At 37.1% G+C, this 25,807-nt stretch overlaps 2 protein-coding genes across 2 annotated transcripts; one reads left to right on the top strand and one right to left on the bottom strand.

The window, feature by feature from the left end:
• Window positions 1-727: 727 nt before the first annotated feature.
• Window positions 728-16,062, top strand: LOC104437297 (U3 small nucleolar RNA-associated protein 21 homolog). The gene is given in 20 exon segments (XM_010050221.3): window positions 728-947; window positions 1,075-1,102; window positions 1,626-1,726; window positions 3,452-3,655; window positions 5,202-5,445; window positions 5,672-5,847; window positions 6,596-6,641; window positions 6,644-6,677; window positions 6,864-6,936; window positions 8,484-8,549; window positions 10,031-10,073; window positions 10,611-10,750; window positions 11,561-11,773; window positions 13,014-13,098; window positions 13,309-13,603; window positions 13,820-14,081; window positions 14,241-14,457; window positions 14,562-14,797; window positions 15,076-15,225; window positions 15,642-16,062. Coding segments are annotated over 19 exon segments (2,739 nt in total). The 5' UTR covers window positions 728-821; the 3' UTR covers window positions 15,642-16,062.
• A 362-nt stretch (window positions 16,063-16,424) lies between these two features.
• LOC104437296 (cycloartenol synthase) lies at window positions 16,425-25,577 on the bottom strand. Its single transcript, XM_010050219.2, has 18 exons — window positions 25,359-25,577; window positions 24,086-24,280; window positions 23,381-23,470; window positions 22,954-23,148; window positions 22,756-22,840; window positions 21,880-22,046; window positions 20,651-20,839; window positions 20,266-20,379; window positions 19,990-20,112; window positions 19,769-19,891; window positions 19,413-19,511; window positions 19,227-19,283; window positions 19,100-19,146; window positions 18,861-19,004; window positions 18,224-18,401; window positions 18,039-18,119; window positions 17,865-17,948; window positions 16,425-16,865 (listed from the first exon to the last, which is right to left on the bottom strand). The coding sequence occupies exons 1-18, from the start codon at window positions 25,557-25,559 to the stop codon at window positions 16,740-16,742; spliced, it is 2,298 nt and encodes a 765-aa protein (XP_010048521.2). The 5' UTR covers window positions 25,560-25,577; the 3' UTR covers window positions 16,425-16,739.
• Window positions 25,578-25,807: the final 230 nt, after the last annotated feature.

The following is a 25,807-nucleotide window of genomic DNA, read 5'->3' as shown; positions in this document are numbered from 1 at the left end:
CTTGATTGCATAAATTTAATAAATCTTAAAATTATTCGAAAGTTTTAGAAATCAGTTCAGCTTTTACTATAGCTATAGAACTTTCAATATAGGTATTAAAAAAAAAATGAATTAATATCATGAAGAATTACATTTATAATAAATTTATCTTAAATTAATATTTCCGTCACCAAAAATCCTAAACTGGTGCTATGATGAATTGGCCCTCTATTGGCTTTGGATAAATTAGATTTTTCTTTTTGATAACCTAAGGAATTGCAGTTCGACAGTAAATGGGCAGCAAATCTTGATGAATGCGACCGTAGGACCCACCACTACGATACTTGATTTGGATAAATTAGATTAATACTATAAAAATCCAAAATTAATATACTATAATAAACGAGAGGAAAAATCTCAAACTGGTCACAGTTTAATTGTCCGGCGTTATGCAATTGAGTAATTCGATGACAAAATTTAACGAAAATTAATGAATGATAAATTTATTATAAGTATATTAATTTGAGTTTTAATGGTCACAAAATTTAGTTTAGAGCACTTTACCAAAAAAAAAAAAAAAAAATTTAGTTTAGAGCAAATTCATGAAGTATATTAATTTGAAGTTTTTCGTAATAATAATAATAATAATAATAATAATAATAATAATAATAATAATAATAATAAAGGGACACGTCGGAACACGACATCGGCCTAAACCACCATTTTATTACAGGATTGCCAAAAACCCTAAACCCTGGTCCTTACCCGCCCCCGAACTCGCGAAGTTCCCAACTTCAAATCCTTCGGTCACCACCACCGCCACCTCCTCCGTCGCGGGAACGATGGGGATATTCGAGCCGTACAGAGCGGTCGGATACATCACCACCGGCGTCCCCTTCTCCGTCCAGCGGCTCGGCACCGAGACCTTCGTCACCGTCAGCGTCGGCAAGGCTTTCCAAGTGTACAACGTAAGACAGACGACCCTTCTTCTTCTCCTTTGCGCGACGTCCGCACTTCGTGTTTCGATTTAGTGTTGCCCCCCGTCGATTTTGATTCGTTTTCCCCCCCTCTCTTCTCTGCTTTTGGTGCTTGCAGTGCGCGAAGCTGAGCTTGGTGCTTGTTGGTGAGTATCTCCTTCCTCTGATTAACGCCCCGGGGGGGGCGTGGGATCATGGGTTTTCCGAACCGAGAGTGTGCTTGGGTTGACCTCTCTGCCCCTCCGTTTCGATTCATTTCGTTTGTGTTGCAAAAGCTGTCATCTTTTTTGCCCTTGGGTCAGGTACATCGGGAAATGGCATGGGCATGGCGATTTTGGGCTGCTTCAATGCCTTTTTACATTTCTGATTTGGGGGTTTTCGAGTTGTTTTTTATGTTGGCAGTCGCAATCTCTCTATTTTTATTTTTGAAGGAAAAAGCTAATTAGCAGTGCCCATGTGAGAAGTATAACTGCCCTTTCTAATGCCCTCGTGTTGAATTTTCTGTAATGACAGTCTCATGGGCTGGGTTGTCAATAATGTGCTTGGTCATGCTGTTTAGTGGGGTTTTCTCCCTTGAGTAAATAGGGGAATCCCATTACCTGTTGTTGCTTTTCATTTTCTGGCAATTTCTTTAGTTAAGTAACGATTAGATGCGCCTTTTTTCTGAAGGTCCCCAATTGCCAAAGAAAATACGGGCCCTCGCATCGTACCGTGAATACACTTTTGCTGCTTATGGAAGTGACATTGGCATATTCAAGCGTGCTCACCAGGTTTGTTACTGAATGGCTTGTTAGAAGAAAGTCACTAATAATAGATAATTCATGGTGCTCTCCTGCATTGCAATGGGATGTTAGGTTAGGGCAACCTTTTTCATTTTCCTTCCAAAATTATAATTCAATTTAATCGGTACAGGTTGTGTACATACAAAGGTTATGATAGATGTGACAAAATCATTAACATGAACAGTGAAGGAGCTTAACTGTGTAGATTTGTGGCCAAACAAATGAAAGGATCTCAACTTTCATTTAGCAAGGAATGGTCGTGAATTGTGATATAAGACATGTTATGACCAAAACTCTCTTGCAAAGTGCTTTGCCTTGGTACATTGCTGGAAGATGTTTATTGATTGGGGTCGTTTGGTAGGTTGTCTAGCTAGTGGAACTCATATGTTTCCAATTTATTAGTGTGTCTTGTTTGTTGACAAGTTATCAACGGTGATGAGATATTAGATTGTTGGTTCTTGGATTTTCTTAGTGTGCCCATGGCACATGAACTTTGGAGTACTATTGATGGTACTGCTTGTGAACTGTAGTGCTGGTTAGGGTGGTAGTACCGTTATGAATAAGAAAATTTACATTCATGGATAAATCAAGTTTGAAGGGGAAAAACCAATGGGCCTTTGGTGGCCATTATTTTGTTGCAGCTTTGTGTATGTAGCAGTGGCTATGAGAGTGTGATCATCTGATGGTTCATTAGTGTAGTAAAATTTGTTGATTTTCTACTTTGTTAGCAGTAGGTGTTGATGGAAGACGATATCTTTTAAACTTCCTAGCCTTCAGAATTGATCAAATCTGACCTGCTTTTGCTGGAATGGATGCACTTATTGGATATACTCTGCATCTTAGTCACCTTATGCCATTAATTTTCTGTTCAGATATAGCCTTGGAGATTCTCTTTTGAGTTTGTTGGTCCTGATTTTGTGCTCATGGTTGCATATGGCTTTTTGGTAGGCATATAATTCTATCTAGTGGTGCTGCGTTCTTGTGTATTTCCAGGGCATATGCCTCCATCAATGCCATATCCAATGCTGTTAGGTGTTCCTAGGCACATACACTCCCTAATGCCTGAGGCGCTAGCCATCAAACCAGATGCTAGGATGTTTGCTAGTGTTTATCTTTGAAGGCTCTTTGTTATATTCTATTTTATCCTGCTGCACCTGAAGCATTTTAAATTTGTTTGTCAGCTCTGTTTACCTGCTCGATATCATTTTCTTAGAAGGCCTTAGAGTCAATGTCCCACCCTGGTATTTTGAGTCCAAACAGGTTTCAATGTCTGTGTCAAAAGAGATTTCACGGTTGCACTATCTTTACGCTAGGCTTATGCAATTATTTATTTGAATGGGATAGGACTAGCAATATATAGATATTTTTGGTCGATCAACATGTCAATAACTTGTATATCAGATCCTATGCGTGTACTTAAATGGTTCGGTGGAGACAATATGAAGACACATTGATGGTTAATGCTGGCTAGAATTTATATATCTGTTTGAAGCAGATTAGTAATAGTAGAATATGATGTTTGGCTTATCCAAAAAATAAAGAGAAATACAATTTTGAACTATTAATTAAAATATTGGTAGGCGGTGAGGAGATTGGGACCTAAGTGCACATGCCTGAACTGCTAATTAAATATATTGCCAGAAAATGTGCTGTGTTTTTCTTTAATGATGTGCAGGAACATTTTGTCTATCTAATTTTATGCTTTAACTACAGTTAGCAACTTGGAGCGGGCATACTGCTAAGGTTTGTTTGCTGCTGCTGTTTGGAGAGCACATATTAAGTGTAGATGTTGATGGCAATGCATACATATGGGCGTTCAAAGGAATGAATTACAACCTTTCCCCAGTGGGACACATCTTGTTGGATAGCAATTTTACTCCTAGCTGTATAATGCATCCAGACACTTACTTAAATAAGGTAACTATCATCTTTGCCCCAAGAACTTTTCAGTTCTTAATTGATATGGATTGGTGGTTGAACATGCACGTACTTGCCGGAGAAATAAGATTCCCAAATGAAATGGCTACAATGTTCAAAGATGGCTTTTTCTTGTCCTTTTCCTTTGTCATGCACTAGTAAATAATTTGGAAAGTTTTCTCCATTTTTTTTCATAAAAGATTTGAGAAAAGTCATGGATAAACTGAAAAACAGAGCAACAATAGATGCAAACTGTGAAGTTACTTATTGTTTGCTTTGCTTTATACCAAGCATTTAATTCTTGGTATCAAATATTGATGGAAAAGTTGAAATTATCCACCATGAAAATGAGTAGATGTCTAATTATCTGTGCTAGTTGGCCATAATCTTGATATAGTACAATCCTTTTATCATTTACTTAAGACTGTAAAACTTTACTGTATTTAAAGATAATAGAGCATCTGGAATTAGCTCTTGATAACAAGATCCAGCCAAAGGTCACTAACTTTCAGATGTGTTATTTGAAAAAATTAAGCTGTGAAGGGGAAGAGGTATCCAGGGTCCAATCCTGAAGGGCTATGAACTATTCTGGTTAAAATTTTTTCGCACATTTTACCTTAGCTGTATTAACTAATTTCTGTAGCATAGTTTGTTAAGAGGAGTTTATGACGTTGAAAGTAGCATGGTCCACATGTCAGCATCTCAACTTTTTGAACATGACTAGTATGTCTAGATCTGGGAATGTGAAAATGACGAACAAGTAAGCAGAAAAGAGTGTAGTACAAATGAAGGATGGGTAGAGAACATTTACTACCGCAGAAATTCGGGGAAATAAAATGTGCCAAGCATAGTTATTAAAGTCGATATACAAGTTAGGACTTTGAGTTAATTGAATGATCAGATCCCAAGATCTGATAGGCATTCTTAAAATCTAGAAATATCGACAGTGGGATGCTTGACTTGAATGCTTGCATGGAATCAACTGATTATTTGTTTGCCTTATTTAAATAAGTGTTGCTATAAAGTTCTTATCATTCTTCAATCTATATACTTGCGTGCAACCCACTAGTTATTTCTTTGTTGAGTTCAAAACTTCAAAGAAGTCTTACATTAAATACCTATATGATCTCTATCTCTGATTATAAAATCCTTTTGTCTAATCCAAACCTCAAAGGAAGTCTGAGTATGTAATTTTGTACTATTAAATGATAGAATGGATATGATCATAGCATCCTATGATACTTGTCAATTTGGATTGTGACCCTCTAAAGATTGTAAATGAATACCATACTTAAGATCTGGATTGTTACTTAAGTTTCGAACTGTAGGGTGGTAAGATCCTAAGATCCTTACTGGATTTTAATGACAATTTCCACTAGTGCAAGCATGCTGCCTGTGAGAGTGCTAAACCTATTTGTTTGTAAGGTAAGCTAAAGCTGCATGGTAATTTAGCAAAATAAACGGCTATTAGAAATTATGAATGCTTAACAGCTACGTTAACAGTTTCAATGTGTCTCTGGACTAAACTAAGAAAGCTTGTAAACAGGTTATTCTGGGAAGCCAGGAAGGGCCACTGCAGCTTTGGAACATAAGCACTAAGACAAAGCTCTATGAGTTCAAGGGATGGAATTCCTCTGTTAGCAGTTGTGTTTCATCACCTGCTTTAGATGTTGTTGCGGTTGGCTGTGCTGATGGCAAGATTCACGTTCACAATATTCGCTATGATGAAGAATTGGTTACATTTTCTCATTCGATGAGAGGTTCTGTGACCGCCTTATCTTTCAGCACAGGTATCATTCATGTTGTTTCTTTGTCTTCATCAAGTACTAACATATATTCTGCTATAAATCTGGATGCCTTCTGAATTCAAGTGTGCTTCTACACTGGCCACGCTTTATTTCATCTCCAGAAACTCTTCAATATTGATTAGTCAACCTCCTGTGGCCTTTATATGTTAAAAGGAATTCATTAGTGGATTTGGCAATTTTTGTGCTTACATCTATATTCTTCCTTTAGATGGGCAGCCTCTTCTAGCTTCTGGTAGTTCATCTGGTGTTGTCAGCATATGGAATCTCGATAAAAGAAGGCTCCAGTCAGTCATAAGAGATGCTCATGACGGTTCTATAATTTCTCTCCACTTCTTTGCTAATGAGCCTGTGCTAATGAGTTCATCTGCAGATAACTCAATTAAGGTAAGTTTCACAGAGTAGTTTCCATGACCGTTCATTGAAAATTTTTGTTGTCTAGTTAAATGAACCCAGCAATGTTGGATGATTAATATGACTTCTAATCTCTTTATTGATCTAAAATTGTACTTGGGTGTGGCCTGTTTTGGCTCCCCTCTTGCAAGTAAATTTCCTCCCTGTATTCAGTTATGCTTGAGTTTCATGCGGGACAGATAAATATCAGTAGTTATCAAAGCTCTTTTTCGTCTCATGTAGCAAAAGAATTTAGAACTGATATTTCTCAATGACATACGATCTGGAAAGAAGTGGTACACATCAGTTTGCAAATGCAGTCTGCTGATAGCTAGTTTATTTTCCTGAAAGGTCTTTGTTTGTTTGTTTAATTGCACCTAACCATCTAAGATCAGCCTAGGAAACTATGGAAAATGATTTGGCAATCTTGTCTTTGTTTAGGATAACTCTGACCTTGTGTGTTTATTGCAATTAGCCTTATAGGGTCGGTCAATAGATAGCAACTTTGAAAATCATTCGGCCTTCTTCTTTGACTGTGGAGGGTTGCTCTAGCTCTTTTTGATTAATAAATGGTGCAAAAGTGGCATAATCTTTTACACCTTTCACTGGTGATAATCTTTAAAAAATGTAACAGAACCTAGTTTTTCTCTGGATAATGGGGGTTGAATTTTATATCAAGTTGTGTTATCCTGAAATTAGTTCTGAATTCTCTCTGTACAATAAATCACTATGTTTGATATAGATGTGGATTTTCGACACAAGTGATGGAGATCCTCGTCTATTACGCTTTCAAGTGGTCATAGTGCTCCTCCACTCTGCATAAGGTAATAATTTTCTTTCTTTTCTTTATTTTTTTAGGGTTTACTTTAGAAGAAGTACAGTATTTTTGTGCATTATTGTAGCATTTCATTTTTTCCAGATCAGAAGTACGAAGAATGATATGCCTGCAAATATGTATTGTGTGGAGTTTGTCTGGTCCTAGAATCACTAATCACGATATACTTCTGCAGGTTCTATGCTAATGGTAGGCATATACTATCAGCTGGTCAGGATCGTGCCTTCCGGCTTTTCTCGGTTGTCCAGGTCCGTGTCAAGCATACCTCACTCTATTTTTGTGTTAAGGATACTTTAACATGGTTTTATGTGTTTGCTTTCCTCCGTAATGAATGCATTTTTAAGCCTTGAATGAATTGTGATTATGATCTCCATTGATGGATTTAGTTTCAATTTTTCTCTTTTATGTTTATTTGGAACTAAAAGCACTTTTAACTTATATTTGAATTTCTAGAAAATAGTTTTGGAATGCTCTGTCAGCTGTCATCCATTTCCTTATCCATCCCTTATGTCTTCTTCTATTGCTATAATGAAAGATGCTCAAGACTTAAAAAACAACCGTGATTTTTATAGAGGTAAGTTCTTTTTTGCAGTTGTCTGACTCAAAAGGTCGTGATGGTAAAATTTCCATAATTTCGTGCAGACTTATTGAATATTAAGTGCATCTTCTTTCCATGCAGAATATAGATCTTGGCTTGCTTTTGAGAATCTGAGCTTTCAGGATGTACAAAGCCAATAAATAGTTTAGTGATGAATGAAGAGAGCTTTAAATTTATCAACAAATTCCTTTTTGAAAGCACAGAGATGCTAATCCATAGATAAACTAAGCAAAACTGCAAGTCTTTTTTATGTTGGTCGAACTTAAAAGTCATAATGATTGCTGAATAAGCTTGTGGCTTAGAAACGTAGTCTTTTTGTGATTGAGAACTCTATTTTTCACTTCTGTTACCCCTATCAGTAACATAGAGAAAGCATTGAAGTCGAGAGAATTTTTTCCCTTTACATTAGCTCCACCAGGTGCATATTTTGCCCACCCATTCTGTTGTCAGCTATTTGGTGCCTGCAAGTGCCCACAACATTCCTTTCTCCTTTTTAAGCTATGCTGCAGTAAATGCAGTATTGATGCTAGATTCTCTGTACAACGTCAATCTTGTCCACTCTAGCCACATTGTCTGATATCCTTGGAGATTGCATGACCTTTATACGAGTCAAATCGACAGACGTTCTATGAGGCAAACTAGACTTAAGCAAGCTTCACCGTGGAAACCAGTGCTTGTTGTAGGGCACTTATGTTTCGAATTTGAAAATTAGTGAAGTGTAGAAGTTCTTGACATCGCATCACGGGAAATTATAATGTTAAAACTTTTCTTTTTACATTTTCAAAGCACATAAAGGTAGCTAACCAGTGCGCTAAAGGCACTTGTATGCATTCTCCTTAAAAATTTTCTTCTGTTTTTCTCTTGGATCATTTTTATTACTCTCAGGGTGGACTTCTCTTGTTTACTTATTGACAAAAATTGTCTTCTACATAATCCAAATTTCACCTTAGAAACAAACCAACCCATAAATCCATAATTGTGGCGATATAAGACAAGTTTCTCTGATGATTGCAGTTTGTCCAGAATTGTTGAAACCTTATTTAGTTCTCTAAGTCCTAAATAACCTGAGTTCATTTTAAATAGAATATAGAATGGTTGCTCTGAATATTAAATTTCTATAGCTGATAGTATGGTGTGGATTTTTTCCTTTTCTTTTCCTCATATGTTGTTTGGTGTTCGTTTCCATTGCAAGAGCAGGATCAGCAAAGTCGAGAGCTATCTCAACGTCATGTGTCCAAGCGAGCAAAAAAATTGAAGTTAAAGGTATTGTCTACATTGACAGTCATGTCATCATATGTTTGTTTTATATGTTTGAAGTTAAAGGAACAACCATGTTCCAAATTCCCTGTCATGTGTGATGTTTTGCTTCCCTTTCTGGAAGGACAAAAGTACTTTATATACTGAGCAAATCAATCACTTCATTATTAAGCGTGTCTCACTTGCTTGGAGAGTATTTGCCTTCCCTGTTTGAATTTTGATAAAAATTCCTAGCTTAACTGCTTTGATATACCACGTCTATTACATGTGGTAAATCTGATGTGTATGATGCTTACCTGGAAGGATAGTCCCAGCTCATTGAGCTAGCCTTCTTGTGCTCTAAATATCAGGAGAGTACATGTCGTCTATCATATAAAATTTAATATTGTTTTGTGGTCACCTGGTTTGTACTGCTGTCAATCAGCCCTCACCTACATTTATTTGTGAGTTGGTTGTAAGAGCATCCAATCTCACTTTGTACAGCTGTTGTCTAAGACAATATAATTTCTAAAGCATGCTCTCTCTCTCTCTCTCCTCTAGTGCGGGTTGCTCTAAGTTGTCAGAGTAGGATTCCGGCCCGAAAAGGCGTGGGTTCAAATCCCACTGTTCACAAACTCCCTCCTTGCTTGTTCTCTTGAATTGTTATTTACCTGTAGAAAGTTTGTTCTTTTCACGTATACCCCTTTCCTCTCTTCTTCTTCTTCTTCTTCTTCTTCTTCTTCTTCCATTCCTCCCCTCCTTTAATCTCTTACCTCCTATACCCCCTTCCTGCCCTATGCTCAGATATTTTCAATTGGTTTCCCCACAGCGTTTTAGATCATGAGAAGTAGTTTCAGAAAATAAAACAAAGAATTTATCTCACGTGTCCGGAGTGTCATTTATCCTGTTGCATCTTTGATCATTGTAATTGACAAGTTAACCATCTCCTGATTTTTTTCTTTTCCAGAAACAAGCTGTTGGAGAAAAGCTGTAAAATGGAAAATGAACTTATTATTATGTATTCTGTTTTTGACAAGCAGAAAGTAGTTTCAAAGCTTGTTCCTAGCAAGGAGTGTGGTTCAACATGATTTGATTTTTTCAATTGTTGGCAATCTTTATGTCATAAGTGCGCCTTTGCTGGGCCGGGCCCTTATTTGTGGTTGACAGCTGGACTTGTTCCCTTTGGGAGTTTGCTCTTAATAATCCTTTTTATTCTTCATATAATGTGTAAAGATCAGCTTGAGTTTGTGGTACTTTTACGGTCATGTTCCTGTTTCATCATTCTTAACTCCCCCGTTTTGAATTCTATCTGTCTCCGTGCTAAAACAATATTAAGCTTATTCCGAGCACTCTTGACAGTATTCTCATTATCACTTGAACTTTGTCTACATGCTCAGTTGAAAACAAATTTTCCATGAATTTTGAAGAAGTACTTTAAGTGCCATTCTAATTCATATTTATGTTTGTCTTTCTTAAATGTTGATATCTTTTGTTGGCTTACATTGCAGGAAGAAGAGATAAAGCTGAAGCCTGTTATAGCATTTGATGTTGGTAAGGATTTTGTGCTAGGAACTTGCACACACTTTAGAATCAACACTGAATGAGCAATTCTTAATAATTGGTTTGATACTTCGATCTATCCATCCTAGCATTTTATTCCAGGTTGAAATATGGTCACTTCTAAAACATTATTCTATCATGTGTCTTTCAATGTGAATTTGAGGGGGAAAAGCTTTTCCGTTGTCAATTTTCTCATCCTCTAAGAAAAGATGTGGCAATCTGAAGTTTGCAATGGAAAAACAAGGGGCAGATTTCTAAAAATTGGCAGAGAAGATGCGGAAAATTGGAAGAGGAATATGTCTTATTTGAGATGCAGTAATTGTAACTATTACTTAATTACAGGTCGCTCTTAAAATTTAATGTCTGTCAACCATAGATTTTTTTTTTTTTGTGGTCAAACATAGACAACTTGTTTGGATGAGCATGAGATCCCAGAGATGTACACTAAATGTGTCAAGCACATCTTCTATGAGCTGTTCATATATTGTGTATTGATTTCTGCCCCTGCACGTTACGCTTGGATTTCAGCTGAAATTAGGGAGCGGGACTGGTGCAACGTAGTGACAAGTCATATGGATACCCCGCAGGCATACGTGTGGAGACTTCAAAATTTTGTCATAGGGGAGCATATTCTGAGACCATGCCCCAACAAGCCCACACCTGTTAAGGTATAAGTTCTGATTTTTTACACGGTACAGCTTCAGCATTATATGAAACATTCAACTCCTTAGCCTGAGGTATTATCCACTGGGTAAAAATACTTGATGTAGAAGCTGTAATAGTTTAGGGAAAACTATGCTTTTCAAACCTGAGTTCACAGTATATGTTTTACGAACCTGAATTTGCAAAAAATTGTTTTTCCTTCTTGAAATAGATATTGCTTTTAATGAGTCTAGCTATTAAACTATGCTTCTCACTTCAATTGTGCATTCTTGATAGTTGATGATGTCTATATATTAGAGAGATAGAGAGAAATATAAGATATGATAGTGTAAAAGAGAATAGGTGAGCATAGCCTTGTGATTTATTCTTTCATTTGGCTTTGGATGTGTTGTTCCAACTTCGGATAGTCTGGCAATGTTTTCCTTCAACTTTTTTTTCCCTTCTCTATCTTTCTTTCCTTGTACAGTTCTGATGTTGAATTTTTATTTAATAAAATCTATTATTAACTATTAAAAAAGAGTAGGTGCACAGAGCTATTGAGCAAGTGCAATACGCTAGCATGACCAAAAGATTCCACTCAGCAGATTGATTTATATGGTTTTAAGAACATCTTTAGACATCTGCAGTCATGGTGCTGAACAATGGAAGCAAAGTGTTAGTGCATAAATTGGAGGACAAAAAATGTGATTCATTAAACATGGAATGCAAATTGTTAGTTACTATACTATATTTGTAAAATTCCCATATTTCTATGATTGCTACTCATTTGGCAAGTATATCTCAAAGTTGCGTTTGACAAGCATTTTTTTTGACAGGCTTGCATGATTAGTGCATGTGGAAATTTTGCCATTTTGGGAACAGCAGGTGGTTGGATTGAGCGATTCAACCTTCAATCAGGAATTAGTCGAGGAAGTTACATAGACCAGTTAGAAGGAACAAACAGTGCTCATGATGGTGAAGTGGTTGGAGTGGCTTGTGATGCCACAAATACTCTCATGATAAGTGCCGGTTATGCTGGGGACATCAAGGTCTGTAAATTTGTCTTAACATATCTTGCTCACTTACTAAATCTTCAATTGTTTGTTTCTTGTTTGCGTTTGACAGGAAAAAAGTCCAGCCTGTTATTTGTGACATCTTTTATTTACCAACTTTATCCTGATGCATATTCAAGTGCTTCTTGTTGTAATCTAAGTTTTCTCTTTTCATAACGTACTTTACTGCTCACTAGAATTTGTTTTCGGATTGTTGATTTACACTTCAACAAGAGAGAGATGCAACACTGTCATTTCTTCTGAAACTTAAATGATTTTCAATGTTAGAATCTTGACCAGAAAACAAAAGCCTCACTACTTGTTCATGGAACTGTTAATCCTTTGGGAAATTATCTAGTTTAGGTTTCCTTATTATAGCTCATGTAAAAATGTGCAAGCCATCTTTTAATATAATGCATACGATTTAGCTTTTCTACCTTCTTCCTGGTTCTTTAGTAAGTGAAGATCTACCTGCGTGCATGTAGGAAGCGATATCTACTGGCATGCATGTAGTAAGCAAAGTTCTTCTGACATGCATGCACACATGACTGGACAGCAAGGTTAAATTTGCTAGTCTCCAAATATGATCGTATGTTTAAAAGAATATAGTGATGGTGGTTTTGTTGGGTTGTTATGTTGCTGGTCTAGCAACTCCATCTAATATCTCCTTTTTTTTCCCTTCCCACACGCCTTCCATGATGATAAAGGGAATCATATCATTCTAGATGATGGATTGTATTAAACTATAATATGAAAACCTAATTATACATGAGAGTCCTGCCTGGAAAAGTGGAGCCAATAGTACAAGGATTTTAAAACTCATGTAAATATGCAAGAGTACTCAAAAAGTAAACTTGCTGGATCTATTAAATTATAACTTGTTCTTATCCTATGCTTTTGCATCACTTCTAAAAACATGTTTCATTTGGAACTGAGGAATGTTGTTGATTGACAAAACCTTTTCATTGATCAACTTTTGTCAATGATGAAAAATGAGGGAAATCTTACTTTCAGGTATCCTGATGCTCTTACTCTCTTTTTGGTCTGTAGTTAGGATGGTGCTATAGTTAGCTTTTCTATACTTCTACAAAATGCTCTGAATAATCCTTTTATAATTAAAAAGGATGTGTATGGCCCACCTCAATAGTGGATAAGGCTTAGTTGACGTGCTGGAGATCTTTCTGATATTAGCTTCAATAAAATGTCATCCTGATTCCTGGATTTATTTGTCATGCAGGTCTGGGATTTCAAGGGACGTGAATTGAAATCTAGATGGGAAATTGGTTCTTCTTTGGTAAAAATATCTTACCATCGTCTGAATGGTAATTAATGCCCTGAGCACTGCCCCATCCTCTTCCCTTTTCTTTCACTGTTGGTGCTTCATCGTGTATGCTCAAATACTCACGCTATACACATGCATGTATCATTATGGTTGCACTAGCATAAGTTTAAGCTATATTTATAGCGGAAAGAAAGAACTTCTATTATCCTTGTAAATGTAATGGTCTACTTTATCTTGATAAATTTTGCAGGTCTTTTGGCTACGGTTGCAGATGATTTTATCATTCGCCTTTTTGATGCTGTCGCCCTAAGAATGGTCCGAAAGTTTGAAGGTCATACTGATCGAATTACAGATTTGTGCTTTAGTGAGGATGGGAAATGGCTCTTGTCTTCCAGTATGGATGGCAGTCTAAGGATTTGGGATATTATTTTGGCCAGACAAGTAGATGCTGTATTTGTTGACGTTTCCATCACAGCTTTATCTCTGTCACCAAATATGGATATTTTAGCCACGACACATGTTGATCAAAATGGGGTCTTTCTCTGGTAAGTAACAGTGCATCTCTAATTTATGAATTAGTCGTATACTCATTCATTGTTTGGAGTCACATTGTTCCAAGTCTTTATTTTGGATTGGTCAAGGCACACCTAAGGAATAATAAAGCCTTAGGAATATGGTTTCTATAAATTAATTATATTAAGGAGATATTGTATTCTTTTGTGTGTTGACAAATTGATGAGAGATGGACTTTGATTGACCAGGGTTAACCAATCAATGTTTTCTGGAGATTCTGACATCAATTTGTATGCAAGTGGGAAAGAAGTTGTGACCGTCAAGTTGCCATCAGTATCATCAGTGGAAGGTTCTCAAGTTGAAGAATCTAATGAGCCTACTATTAGACATTCAGAGTCTAAAGATGTCCCTTCCTTCCGGCCTTCGCTTGAGCAAATTCCAGATCTAGTTACCCTCTCACTTTTGCCAAAGAGCCAGTGGCAGAGCTTGATTAATCTAGACATTATAAAGGTCCCCTTCCTATTTTTCTTCTATCAGTCATGACCTTTTCTATGAAAGATTTGTTTCATGTACCCCTTTATTGTTTTTTTGTGTCTCCGGTAAGATTGTCCTATAATCGTTTCGGGAACCAGTTGGTGACTATCTTCACTCATCTTATCTAATTTGTAGGTTCGCAATAAGCCAGTTGAGCCCCCCAAGAAACCTGAGAAAGCTCCTTTCTTTTTGCCTTCTATTCCATCTCTTTCTGGAGAAATACTATTTAAGCCAAGTGAGATGTCTGATAAGGGAGACATGAAAGCTGATGAAGACAAATCTAAGATAACACCTGAAGTGCCATCATCACGGTTTCTGCAACTGCTTCATTCATGTTCAGAGGCGAAAAACTGTAAGCGACAGTTCTCATGGAAATCTCAGCATTTACACCTGCGCTAAAAGTATCATCTGAGACTCCCATGCTAATTCTAGATTTCTGGAATTCACATTTTGCAGTTTCACCCTTTACCACCTACATCAAAGGGTTATCTCCCTCAACTTTGGATTTGGAACTTCGGATGCTTCAGATAATAGATGATGATGCTGTTGACGCTGATGCTGATGATCCACAAGATGTTGACAAGAGACAAGAGTTGCTTTCCATTGAACTACTTATGGATTACTTTATACATGAAATATCATGCCGGAGTAATTTTGAGTTTGTACAAGCTCTAGTCAGGTTGTTTTTGAAGGTATTGATCTTTTCAACTTGTCATTTTTGAAGTATAGATCTCTGTTACAGGAATGTAGTGAATGAATCGCTGATTATGATGGCAATATTAGGAAGGAAGTACTGCCAATACCTTTTGGCTTAGTCTGGTTCCTCAAGAGTCTCTGGTGCCCATTCTTAATGAGAAGATACAGCTTTGAATATAGTTTATAATATACCATTGACTTTTAGAAAATAGGCGTTATTGCTTCCCTAAAGTTGGTAATGCGACCTTTGACATCTCTTATTCCGTTCTGCCAGATACATGGGGAGACAATTAGACGCCAGTCAGTGTTGCAGAATAAAGCAAAGGTCCTTTTGGAGACTCAGTGCTCTGTATGGCAGAGAGTGGATAAGTTATTTCAAGGTGCTAGATGCATGGTTGCCTTTCTTAGCAACTCACAGTTTTAGGTATTAAACATATCGCCAATTTATTCCCTCTTCTTGTTTAGATATTAGGCCATTTTTATACAGGAAAGTTTGATAATGTATTGTTTTTACCTAGTTATGATTTTTTAACTGGAGTTATATTTTTGTACCTTATAGCAAAAGGAAGATGTTATAGACGGAAAAAGTAGCTGGATCAACACTGAGGCATGAGTTTAAATGTTGGATGGGTTCCTCTTAGAGCTATAAATTCGCTCATTTTGTAACTGAGCAATCATCCTGTATCACTTCTTTCAGAAATTTTCAATGGAAGCCTTTTTTTACGCCCTTTTTATCATGTTTGTGTTATGCTATTTGATTATATGCATATGTTGATATGAGTGTGTCATGATTATTTCTCTTTTCTGAATTTTCCTGGTGCGTTTTATTTAATCCTCCAGGCTTCTGGTCAGGAGTTATGTGATTTGGTCTAGACGCATGGATTCCAAACCCGGACTGGACTAGCCAGTTCAACTGGTTATGGAACTGGCTGGTGATCTGGTCGAGTTAGTCACCTTATCCTGATTGCCTGCGAGTCACATTGAATTTCGTACTGGACCAGACCGGTTTGAAAATCAAGTGGGCACTGAATCTACTGATCTGGCGTTATAACAGTGTTAGTTTGTTTACCATCTGGGCTTGAGGTTATATTGGGCTGTAATTGAGTTGTTCATCACTTGCTTGGCCCATTTGATTGTTGCAAAATAAACAGCAATGCTGCAGGCAGGCGACTCAAACCATTGGAGCTCCTTGATCAAATTCATGCGAGTCTACCAGATGCGCAGACTTTTTCCTGTGTCTAATCATCACAAACATTATATACATTATATATGTATCATTTTTAACGTGTTAGCTTAGCTGTTTTGGTGTTCACATATCAATGAATATCTTCATTCGTATGTGACTAGGTGACTACCAAAGGCGATGGCCGATGTGCAAGATGCTCAGTCGGCTTTGAGTTTCTGGTTGTTTCATCAGTGGAACTTAAAAGACTTTTCTGTTTCCATCCTTTTATTTCTAGTCTTGCCTTGATTGATTCCAAAAAACAGAAAAACAAGAAGAAAGGCCCTGAAAACGGTAAGTTATATTCATGTGACATGGAAATAGAATAGAATGTCAGTCACATCTCAGTTAGGCTTGTAACTGCATTTTAGTCAAAAGTGGCCTTACTGAAACCAATACAATGCATCGACAAAGAGAACAGTCCATGGCATTTTGTTTGTGACACCGGTTTATTGTGCATAATGCAAAAACAGAATTGATAGAGCAGCTCACATCAGTCTTAAATTGTCTTCTTAGCAATAGTTTTAAAGCCTATTCTGGACTGTGTAGTTGTACATCTAATCTTTTGGTCGATGACAAGTTTAATCTCAACAACTTAAAGATGGACTGTTCTGGGGAGGTAGATATGCATCGTTAGATGACTTCTGATGCGCATGAATACGTTGGGTTACAACCGATCAAGGGCTGAAGCAAATGACATACAGTGCAGCTGATGTTCATTTCTTGTTGAAAGGTAAGAGCAGCACACGATTGTAGTATTCTCCCAGAGCCCATATGGGGAAGATGTTTCGATAGGCCGAGTAACTTATCATACAATTCTTGTTGAAAACTCCAATTATTTCCTGCAACCCAGCAGAATATTAGTGAGTCTCTGTGTCGAACTTATGGAAGTCTGGCGTTCAGTGCAATAAATTTCTGATTCTTCTTCCGTGTACGTAATTGGTAACTTGCTTACGTAATCATGTGTTAGTAACTTAACGTGTTTGGACAGTGTGTTTGCACTGGTATTGATGTTCACATTCACTTATATTTAAAAAGTTATCAACTATTTAAATAATTTACCGGTGTTTATTCTGGTGGCTTATCAATCCCCTAGAATTTACAAACTTTTATAGGGAACTAACGATCCTAAATTGACCGATGTATAAGCATTCGCCACATTGAAGTACGAACTGCTTTTTGTTACTATCAACTTGTTGTATTGCTTAGCTATGAAAAGTTACCAATACTCTGTACTTTTAAGATTACCAACTACTTTGAGACCTAGTAAAACAAAAACTTGGTAAGTGATTAAAATTAATTGGTATCTAAATGTGACAGATATTGGTATATCGGTCAATTTTAAGATTGACAATTTTCAATATAAAAGAGGTAACTTTGGTTAGACAAAAAAAAAAAAAAAAAAATATTGATAGATTTTAAAACTGTCGGTAATGTTTGAAGTATAAAGAAATGTCGGTACTAAACAAAACAAGCATAAAATTAGTACATATCTTAATGTGAGAAATGTTAGTACATAAGTTAAATTAGTGTTTTCAAATAAAATTTAGTAACTTCAAAAACATTGGTAGTTGACAAAAATAAATGTCTGTAATCTTACTAAATAGTTGGTAATCTTGGGATTATAGATTACTGTTAGTACTTACCAAAATCTGTTGGTAAGTTACTAATGGGTAGCCGGATAAATAATTACCATTCACCTTTTTGTTACCAACGTGATTTCACGGTTAACAGCAATCTTAGCATTGTACCAAGATGGAGCTAGGTTATGAGTCCGCTGAATTTATATGATCTCAGCAGTCGACATGTTATGAATGACTACTGTGTTATTTGAGAATCACCTGTTGTGGAAAATCTCCATTTTCCATCTGCGAATTGACCAAAACCTTCACGGCACATTGCAATGGAAATGGATCTCTTTCGGCCTGCAACGAATGGCGTTACCGGTTTTCTGCCAAAAACATCTATCACATCTCTCTGAATTCGACTGAAAACGATGTATGCCATGTACAAACCTGTCCGGCTTTAATCAGTGCTAAGATTGCCCACGAAGTATTTACCAGGTGTGATTTGTCTCCCTCTAAGCTCGTATAAACCTGATGAACCGATGTTAGGAAAATAAACGGGTGGATGGATGGATATGGAGAGAGAGGAGGGGGCAGTGAGGATCATGAAACTCAAAAGAAGCTGAACGAATGACCTTGTCTTGGCTAGAGAGGTAGCTCTCTCCCCATCCACCTGAATCGAGCTGTTTGGAGAGTAGGAAAGTGCATGCCCTTCTGATGCTGCTGCTGTTGGCGTAAGTCCGACCTCCGGCCACGAGTCCTTTCACTCCAAACCATGTTCCGTAGGTGTAGCACACTCCCCACGAGCCATACCTATCGGACGTTTGGACAATGTGATCTTCATTGTTTAGGTTCTTATATTCTAGGGAAGTTTCTCATTGTGCGTGTGAGACAACAAAAGAAAATCGACAGTGATTACGACGATATACATCATGTGCATATTATCCGTATGATCTGTCGTATATAGGTCGTGGATTGGCTCTATGATGGTCTAGGGGTCAACTGGAATCGCTCATAGGAGTGTAATAGCTTCTTGTTCAGTAATCTTCGTGTGTCCGAACATATTGCTGAAATAAGAAAGGTCAAAATCGTTCCTGTGGTTTACGGCTGAGGATTTTTAGAATTTGATGGTAAAGTTTGACAGTTCAATCAGATCATTAACTTTTAAAAAGTTCAAATCACTTTGATATATTTTAATGTGTTATTAAAGTAATCGGCCGTGATCTCTCTCTCGTGTGTGCACAAATTTGCATACGATGAGAGAGGACTTACCAGGAGCCGTCGGGTAATTGAATGCTCTCAAGGAAATTGATCGCTTTAGCAACGCACGAATCTATTTCTTTCCTCCGATGATGTGGGTACATCTTCACAAAGGATGTAAGGGCTTGAATCACCGCGGAGGTGCATTCCACATACCTGCAGATCCACAAGGTCAGCCTGCAGAACTTAATTAAACTCATGGTCCTAAGAATGATAGAACTAGCCTATCTTAATTTAGTTGATGAACTTACGGATAATCGATCATGATATCTCCAAATATCTCTGCAGGATTGATGATCTAAGATAGAAAGAAATAAGTAAAGCTCAAGGCGATACTTTTGATAATCAAAACAGCACGCAAGAAGATGGGGATTTCACCTCCAACCGGGGATAAGATCTTGTGAGCTCATACGATGCAAATCCTCCATTTTTGTTCTGCAACAAGCTTTTCAGTGAACAAAATCCTCTTGTTTCTCCATATAAAAGATTGGCTATATGAACTAAAATGAACACTATCAAATCTATTAGTCGGTTGATTGCTCATGTCATTAGGAAAAAGAGTACCTGCAAGGATAGTATCAAATTTACAGCATCAAACAATTGGTCTGCTTTTATTGGATCTCCCACGATTTCAGATGGCATTCGGGATAATAAGAGTGCGGCCTGCATCATAATTGAGTACTAAGTTGGCAAATTCAACCGGAAGAAAAGGAAAAAACATTATACAATGTGAATTACCAAGAAACTTATATTCAATTAGCTTGCAAGCTCCTTTATGTGTCCTAAAGTCAGTGTTTTAATTTTCCAGATCTCAGAGTCATATCATATCCGATAAGTTTTGTACATCCGTATCTGTAGATGTTTGATATCTCATAAAATCATTCTTATTCAGAATATGTATGAGACAAGGCAGATTTTACCTTTAGGCCTTCCGAAGTACAATCCGAAACAGGCCAACCGTTGTCCGGGGTTGAGAAAGGCCACCCTCCCCTCGAAACATGCCGGTACCACTGGTTCAGCTCTCCTGAACTGTTTTCTCTGACCTTCAACGCCGAAAAAGGTTAGATGAAAGCCTTTTAAGTCCGGAAATTGTTAGCAATAAAAGAGTCGAATTTTCGAAGAGCATAGGTTGTTGGAGTACTTGTGTGTTCTTGATGAAGTCGTGCGCTTTCTTGAGCACTGATCCAAACTGGTCAACAAGATTGGTGGCGAGAATGGCTTGAACAGAGAAAGCGACGTCCCACAGCTGAGAGCCGTTGTATCCCTGTCATGTACGAGCCAAGAGAGCATATAGGTCATGTGCCAGTTTCAGGTTCGTATTGATTTTGTGGCATCAGCAGAAGCATAACCAGCGAGTGATCAATTAATCATTCGCAAATTAGTGATCGAAGGAGTTTGTGGGAAATCAAATCAAGACCTGCATTTTCATTCCATCTTCAGCGACCCAAAGGTAGTCTTTGATTCTTGGGAGGTGACGTTTAAATGCTTCTGAGTTTGAGTCCTCCACCCAACAGCAAACCATGTTCAGCACCTGAGAAAAACATGGACTGCATATAAAACCATACACATGCATGCCGGGTACTTTTACAAAGTCCCACGTCGCTTGTTTATGAAATTACATACTCTTCACATAATTATGCGGCCCTCCTCCATCTTTCAGATTAGACATTCTTATGAAAACAACTCGTGTTAGGATGTTGGTTATTCATGAAAATCGTGGTAACTTCTTCTCGGGCATATGAAAATGGTTGAAATTACAACGAGGTTCTACATTTTTATATATGCACCTAAAGATGTTTTACCTTATTGACAGGTCCTAGGCAAATGTACCTAGTGTTCTCATCCTCATAGTGGATATGTTGCATCACATGGTCGAGAGCCTTCTTTCTTAGTTTGGAGAGGGGCCATTGCATGAGAAGAGGCTCTCCTATCTTGTGAAGACCACTCCAAAGCACATCTTGCACCCAAGGATGTGGATAGTATAGATCTTCCTACACAATTGTATTCCATCAAATGGGTAGACACGTGAAAAAATGATAACTTTCATGATAGCTATAATAAAACTTGAACTTCTCATAATACTCTTTATTTTTCTGGTCCAATCACATATTAGAATTTGACTTTATTCTTTCGTGAATACAAAAAAGTCAGACATGATTAAGACATTTAAAATTTCATTTTTCTCTCCCCGACCGGCCTTATTAAAAGTATTTTCACTTCTTTTTCCATGGATACTCCATATTCTTAGAAGTCTTTTTTTTTTTTTTGCAATTTTGATTGTTTAAATAATTAGGGGCTACTTGTTACAATTATTAATAATAAAGAAATGCTTTATACGGGTACTAAGAAATCTCACCAAAATCTTATTATTGAGTGATGTGACTCATGTTTTGTTAGTTATTGATCATATAATGCCGGGTCCCATCTGTTTCAATATGCTTTAAATAATTCCTACATCATTTAGTAGGAGAGTTTCCGTAAGATGTCTCAATATAATTGTCTAGCTTTGCTCTAAATAATAAACGAAGTTATACGAAACTAATTCCACCTCGTCTCTATCAAATTAGATTGTTCATGTTGTGACTATGGTATTTGTAAGAATCTCATTTATCTTACCTTATGCAGAGAATTTTTATTAGATTGCAATAAACCCGTTTCTTTAAGACATGAAATCCCATTCATTTTCCCTTTCAATCATCCACATAGGGGTTTTATTTATTTATTTATTATCAATTTTATTTAAATTTTAGTGATGCGGAGTACACCTATCTTTGTTTTTTGGGGGTCCTCAAAGGAAGAAGCAATATCGAAAACAATTAAAAATTTTCTTTTATGAAAAGCTTGGATTTAAAATTATCCTATTGATAACAGTTATAGTCATTTTCAAACACATTTTTTTATTCAATACTACATTGCATTATTGAGCGTCGACTTCAATGCAAAACTCGATAATAATTGGAAATCACGAATTGTGGTCCGTAATATTAATATATTTGTTTATCGTACAAAAGATCTCAAGAAGCATGACTACCTTGGCGCAAAGATTCCTTGCCTTGTCCCAATCGATTTGATGGTAATATGTTGTGTATAACTCTCTCCTAAGTGACAAAACTGTCGAGTTAATGCGGCCCACAAACCTTTTTCCATATAAGTATGACATGGGTAGGTACACCATTCGACAATGACACCAAAATCTTCCTGCATCATCGAGTCATCACATGAATTGATCCTATCGAGATTTAAATCCATTCTACATAATAATGATGAGAGGATCCGTCTCATTGCAAGTGCACGTCTCTTCAAATTGTAAATTAGCAAAATAGAAATATCGAAAGTAAAAGATAATAAATAAATTAAAGACGTACAAATAAAAGCATACGAATCACTTTCAAAAGGTATAGTCTAGTTCAAACAATATCTTAAAGTCGATCACATAGCAAATCACTATCATTGGACATGCATAACTGAATTAAGAATTTCTTGCGGTCCTATTTCTAGGGAAATCAGATCTATTTTCATGTGTCAAATTTAATAATTATTCGATGAAACCCCATCTTTACAATAAGAGTTTACGAGATGACTCTTCTTTCACTTAAACCACGTTGATCCAGCTGATCACCTCTTATTATGTAAGCGATCAACTTGATTATACTTATGATAATATTCTAAAATTTTAAAATAGCAAAATTAATATTGATCTTTTCAAAGAACCAAAAAATAAAAAATAAAAAGAAAATCAAATACTATTTTCCTCATCAATAGCTAAATGTTTGAAAGGTTTTGAGATTTCGGGTCACATAAAAGTCAAAGACCGAGTTTCCAAAATATATAAACGGTCTAAAATTAAAAAAAGCGGAACAAGTGTTTAAGTAAAGGACATGGATGGTCATGATAAACTAGAAGATACCCGGGTGTATTGGAAGAAAATGAGGAAGTAGCCATATTTCCGGAGGAAGTGGATTGTTGCCACTCCAGTCATACACACCAAGCACCTGCACAATTTATGCAAGAAATAGCCCGAAAATTGATGAGAAACACTGGAAAGATTACCCGGAGTCAAGTGAACAAAATCAATAGAGCAAAAATTGGAAATTGAATTGCTCACAGAAAGCCACATCTTGCCCCAGGCAGGGATGTAAGTGGCTCCACCATGATCGAGGATCCACTTCCTAGCTTTGTCCATGGTGCCGTCTCCGCTGCTCTCGCCTTCGCCGAGCAACCTCAGAGCGACGTAGGAGAGCGTCGTGCAAAACATCGTACTGCGCCCCTCGATGTGCAACCCCCAACCGCCATCTCCATTCTATATGCATTGGACGGGTGTGATTCGAGTGAATTTGGTTAAGTTTATTATAATAGATTCGTTGATTAGCCATTGAGGTTGTGTAAATCCACACAAACGGTTCGGATCGTTTAAGCCTCGAGGTACAATATAGATGTATATGGTCTAGATTTCTATGCCTGTAATTATTGAACAAAAACAATCGGAACAATATTGTCGGATCATGTTGTCTGAGTTGGTGCACAAAAAGTACCTGGTGGTTGTATAGATGGCGGCGTATCTCGCGTTGATGCTCGGACGAGAGAATCGTTGTCAAGGCTCCAGTTACATGTAATGAAATTACCTACAAACATAGCAAATGTATTACTCCAAAAGATGGATTAATCATAACATCGGCCTTATCTACTATTTTGGGTACATTTGTTCCATGAAGAACCAACACGATTTGAAAAATAATTTTTCTAAAAGCAATCATTTATATCTCTTAAAATGAAAAAAAAAAAACAATAATATTTTCATTGCCAAGGAAAAATGTCTAGGCATGAATTGTTGTTGTTAATAGAAGTACTTTCCATACACTAAATTTTCTAAGTGAAATTAATGATCATTTTTAACAAATATTTTTTAAGTCATTCATTTTTTTAAATAATATGTTAAGGAGTTGCCCTCACAAGTCATGATTCAATGGCTCCACTATAGACTAAATACATCTCAGTCCTCGATTGTGTGTATCTCATGTGGGTCCATATTATTTCAACAACTAACATCACTCAATTCATGATAGATTGAATATAGGGAAGTATTTGCTACGATATAAAATATAAGAGAAAGCGATGTACTGACGGTTTAACCCAGAAAGGGAAATGGGAAAAAAAGAGAGACGAAAACCTAGAAGCTTTTATGAGCTGAATTAGAAAGTACAGATAGAAAAATAAATAAAAAAAGGGGAAATGCCTACCAAGCCAGGTAGAAGGAATAAGGGACCTCCGTAGTCTCCAGGCCAAAAGCCATCCTCCGCCTGCAAGCTTGCGTAATATCTCAAACCTCTTCTCAATGTTTTCTCAATCGCCATCGCTTCGTCCACTTCCTCTTCGTTTTCGACTTGTCCTGGTTGCAATTCCTTCGTCTCCACCGTGGGGTTCTCCCTTGCGAACTGTTTTATACCATCAATAAAACTCACACCGATGGTGTATGCTCTATCTTTCTATCGGTCGATTTATCCCAATGACAAAACATTGGCCGGAGTAATCCAAACAAAGTTCTTGAGTTTCCGTTTTTTTTCCCTGACTCTTATGCCCTAATGGCTTTGAGAAGACCATGGACTTTCTGCTCCAGGCTTTACACTCTCTAGTTGTTGCAGAGCAAAGTGTAAAATGTTTTAGATTTAGGGTTAAAAGAATAAGATAAGGCGAAATTGATTTTGACTTAGCTAAATCGACCCTTGAATATAGTCCTCTTGTAGCCTTGCTAACATATAACGTTAGGCCACAGTTGGATTAGAATGTACTTCATCTTTGAGAGGACCTTTTGTTAGAAGCAATTTTACTTTTCACTCTTAAGATTAAGAAGGACAATTTTTTTTTTCTGGTAATACGAGGTATTTGATCTTTCCGAATTGACTGATCCAGACGATACAAGTAAATCATTCAATCCATATGTATCGGGTCAAAAGACTGCCCACAATGTGGCAAGCATGTTCCTTAAGTTCACTATCATTGGGGAAAGTCATGATTTCGAACATGGAATTTAATGCATTGGAACCGAGTGCTTAAAAATCTAGCTAATTTATTGATTTTGATTTTCCTGTAGTACTCTCATTTCTGAAGTGGCTCTTCAAGAGAAGGATCTTAGAAATCATTGAAAAGTAAGCTAATTTTTATAACCTAAATTAGGCTAAATAAAATATGGAAAAAAAAAGGAGGAATAGACTATAAGATATGAATAAAAGGATACGAAATCATTAAGTTAAATAAAACAATAAGCGAATACTTTTAAAAGATTTTCGGGCCCTATTATCTCTTTGCATCTTATAATTTTTTTTGATCTCAGGTTTTGCATAATTTTCAATAGGGCACAACGTGGACAACATACAAACAGCAGTACTTCTAGAGTTTGGCATCTCAGCTTACCGGGTGTTCTCTCGACGGTACCAAGGATTGTTTTGTGTAGCCAAAAGAACAGTGTCTGAATTTGTTATAGTTAAGAACGCAAAAGGATCGACGAGATCGAACCTGAAGTCTCATGAGAAGATCGGAGCTATGCTTGGCTTGAAACCGGTTCATCTGGAAACGGTTCTGCGCTTCCTCGACTCGGGCGAGCTCTTCCTCGGATGCTTCCGGGTTCGGGTCGAACTCCCAATATTGTCTTCCGATGTGATGGTTCACACTCGTGACCCACGCCTCGCTGCCTCGAGACAGTTTTAACTTCCACATTCTCACTATCTTATCTTCTTCTTCTCTACAAAAAAAAAAAAAACTGATCTTACTGCATTTTTTGCGCCGTCGAATTTAAGGAACGAAAAACTAAAGCATTACTGTGTAAGTGACAAATGTCGTGAGCATGTCGCGGTTAGTTAGCGTTAAAATGGAGTGAAAGAACTAGAAGCAAAACCGCAATATGAATTCTAGTCCATAACCACAGGCATAGAAGCGACGGATTTACCTTCTTCGTTTTGGCCACT

The sequence above is a fragment of the Eucalyptus grandis genome, chromosome 3 (assembly GCF_016545825.1).
Source record: "Eucalyptus grandis isolate ANBG69807.140 chromosome 3, ASM1654582v1, whole genome shotgun sequence".
NCBI lineage: Eukaryota > Viridiplantae > Streptophyta > Magnoliopsida > Myrtales > Myrtaceae > Eucalyptus > Eucalyptus grandis.
Note: the sequence above shows the minus strand (reverse complement) of the source record. Positions and strands in the feature narration are given on the sequence as shown.

Bases quoted from the DNA above. Each gene is read 5' to 3' on its own strand.
- LOC104437296 (XM_010050219.2), bottom strand. From the start codon at position 25,559: ATGTGGAAGTTAAAACTGTCTCGAGGCAGCGAGGCGTGGGTCACGAGT. The intron at 20,380-20,650 runs GTAAAACATCTT...TGTTTTTCTCAG, and splicing joins GCCTAGGACCTGTCAATAAG to GTGCTGAACATGGTTTGCTG. The intron at 17,949-18,038 runs GTTTGTACATGG...CATTCGTTGCAG, and splicing joins CACTGATTAAAGCCGGACAG to GCCGAAAGAGATCCATTTCC.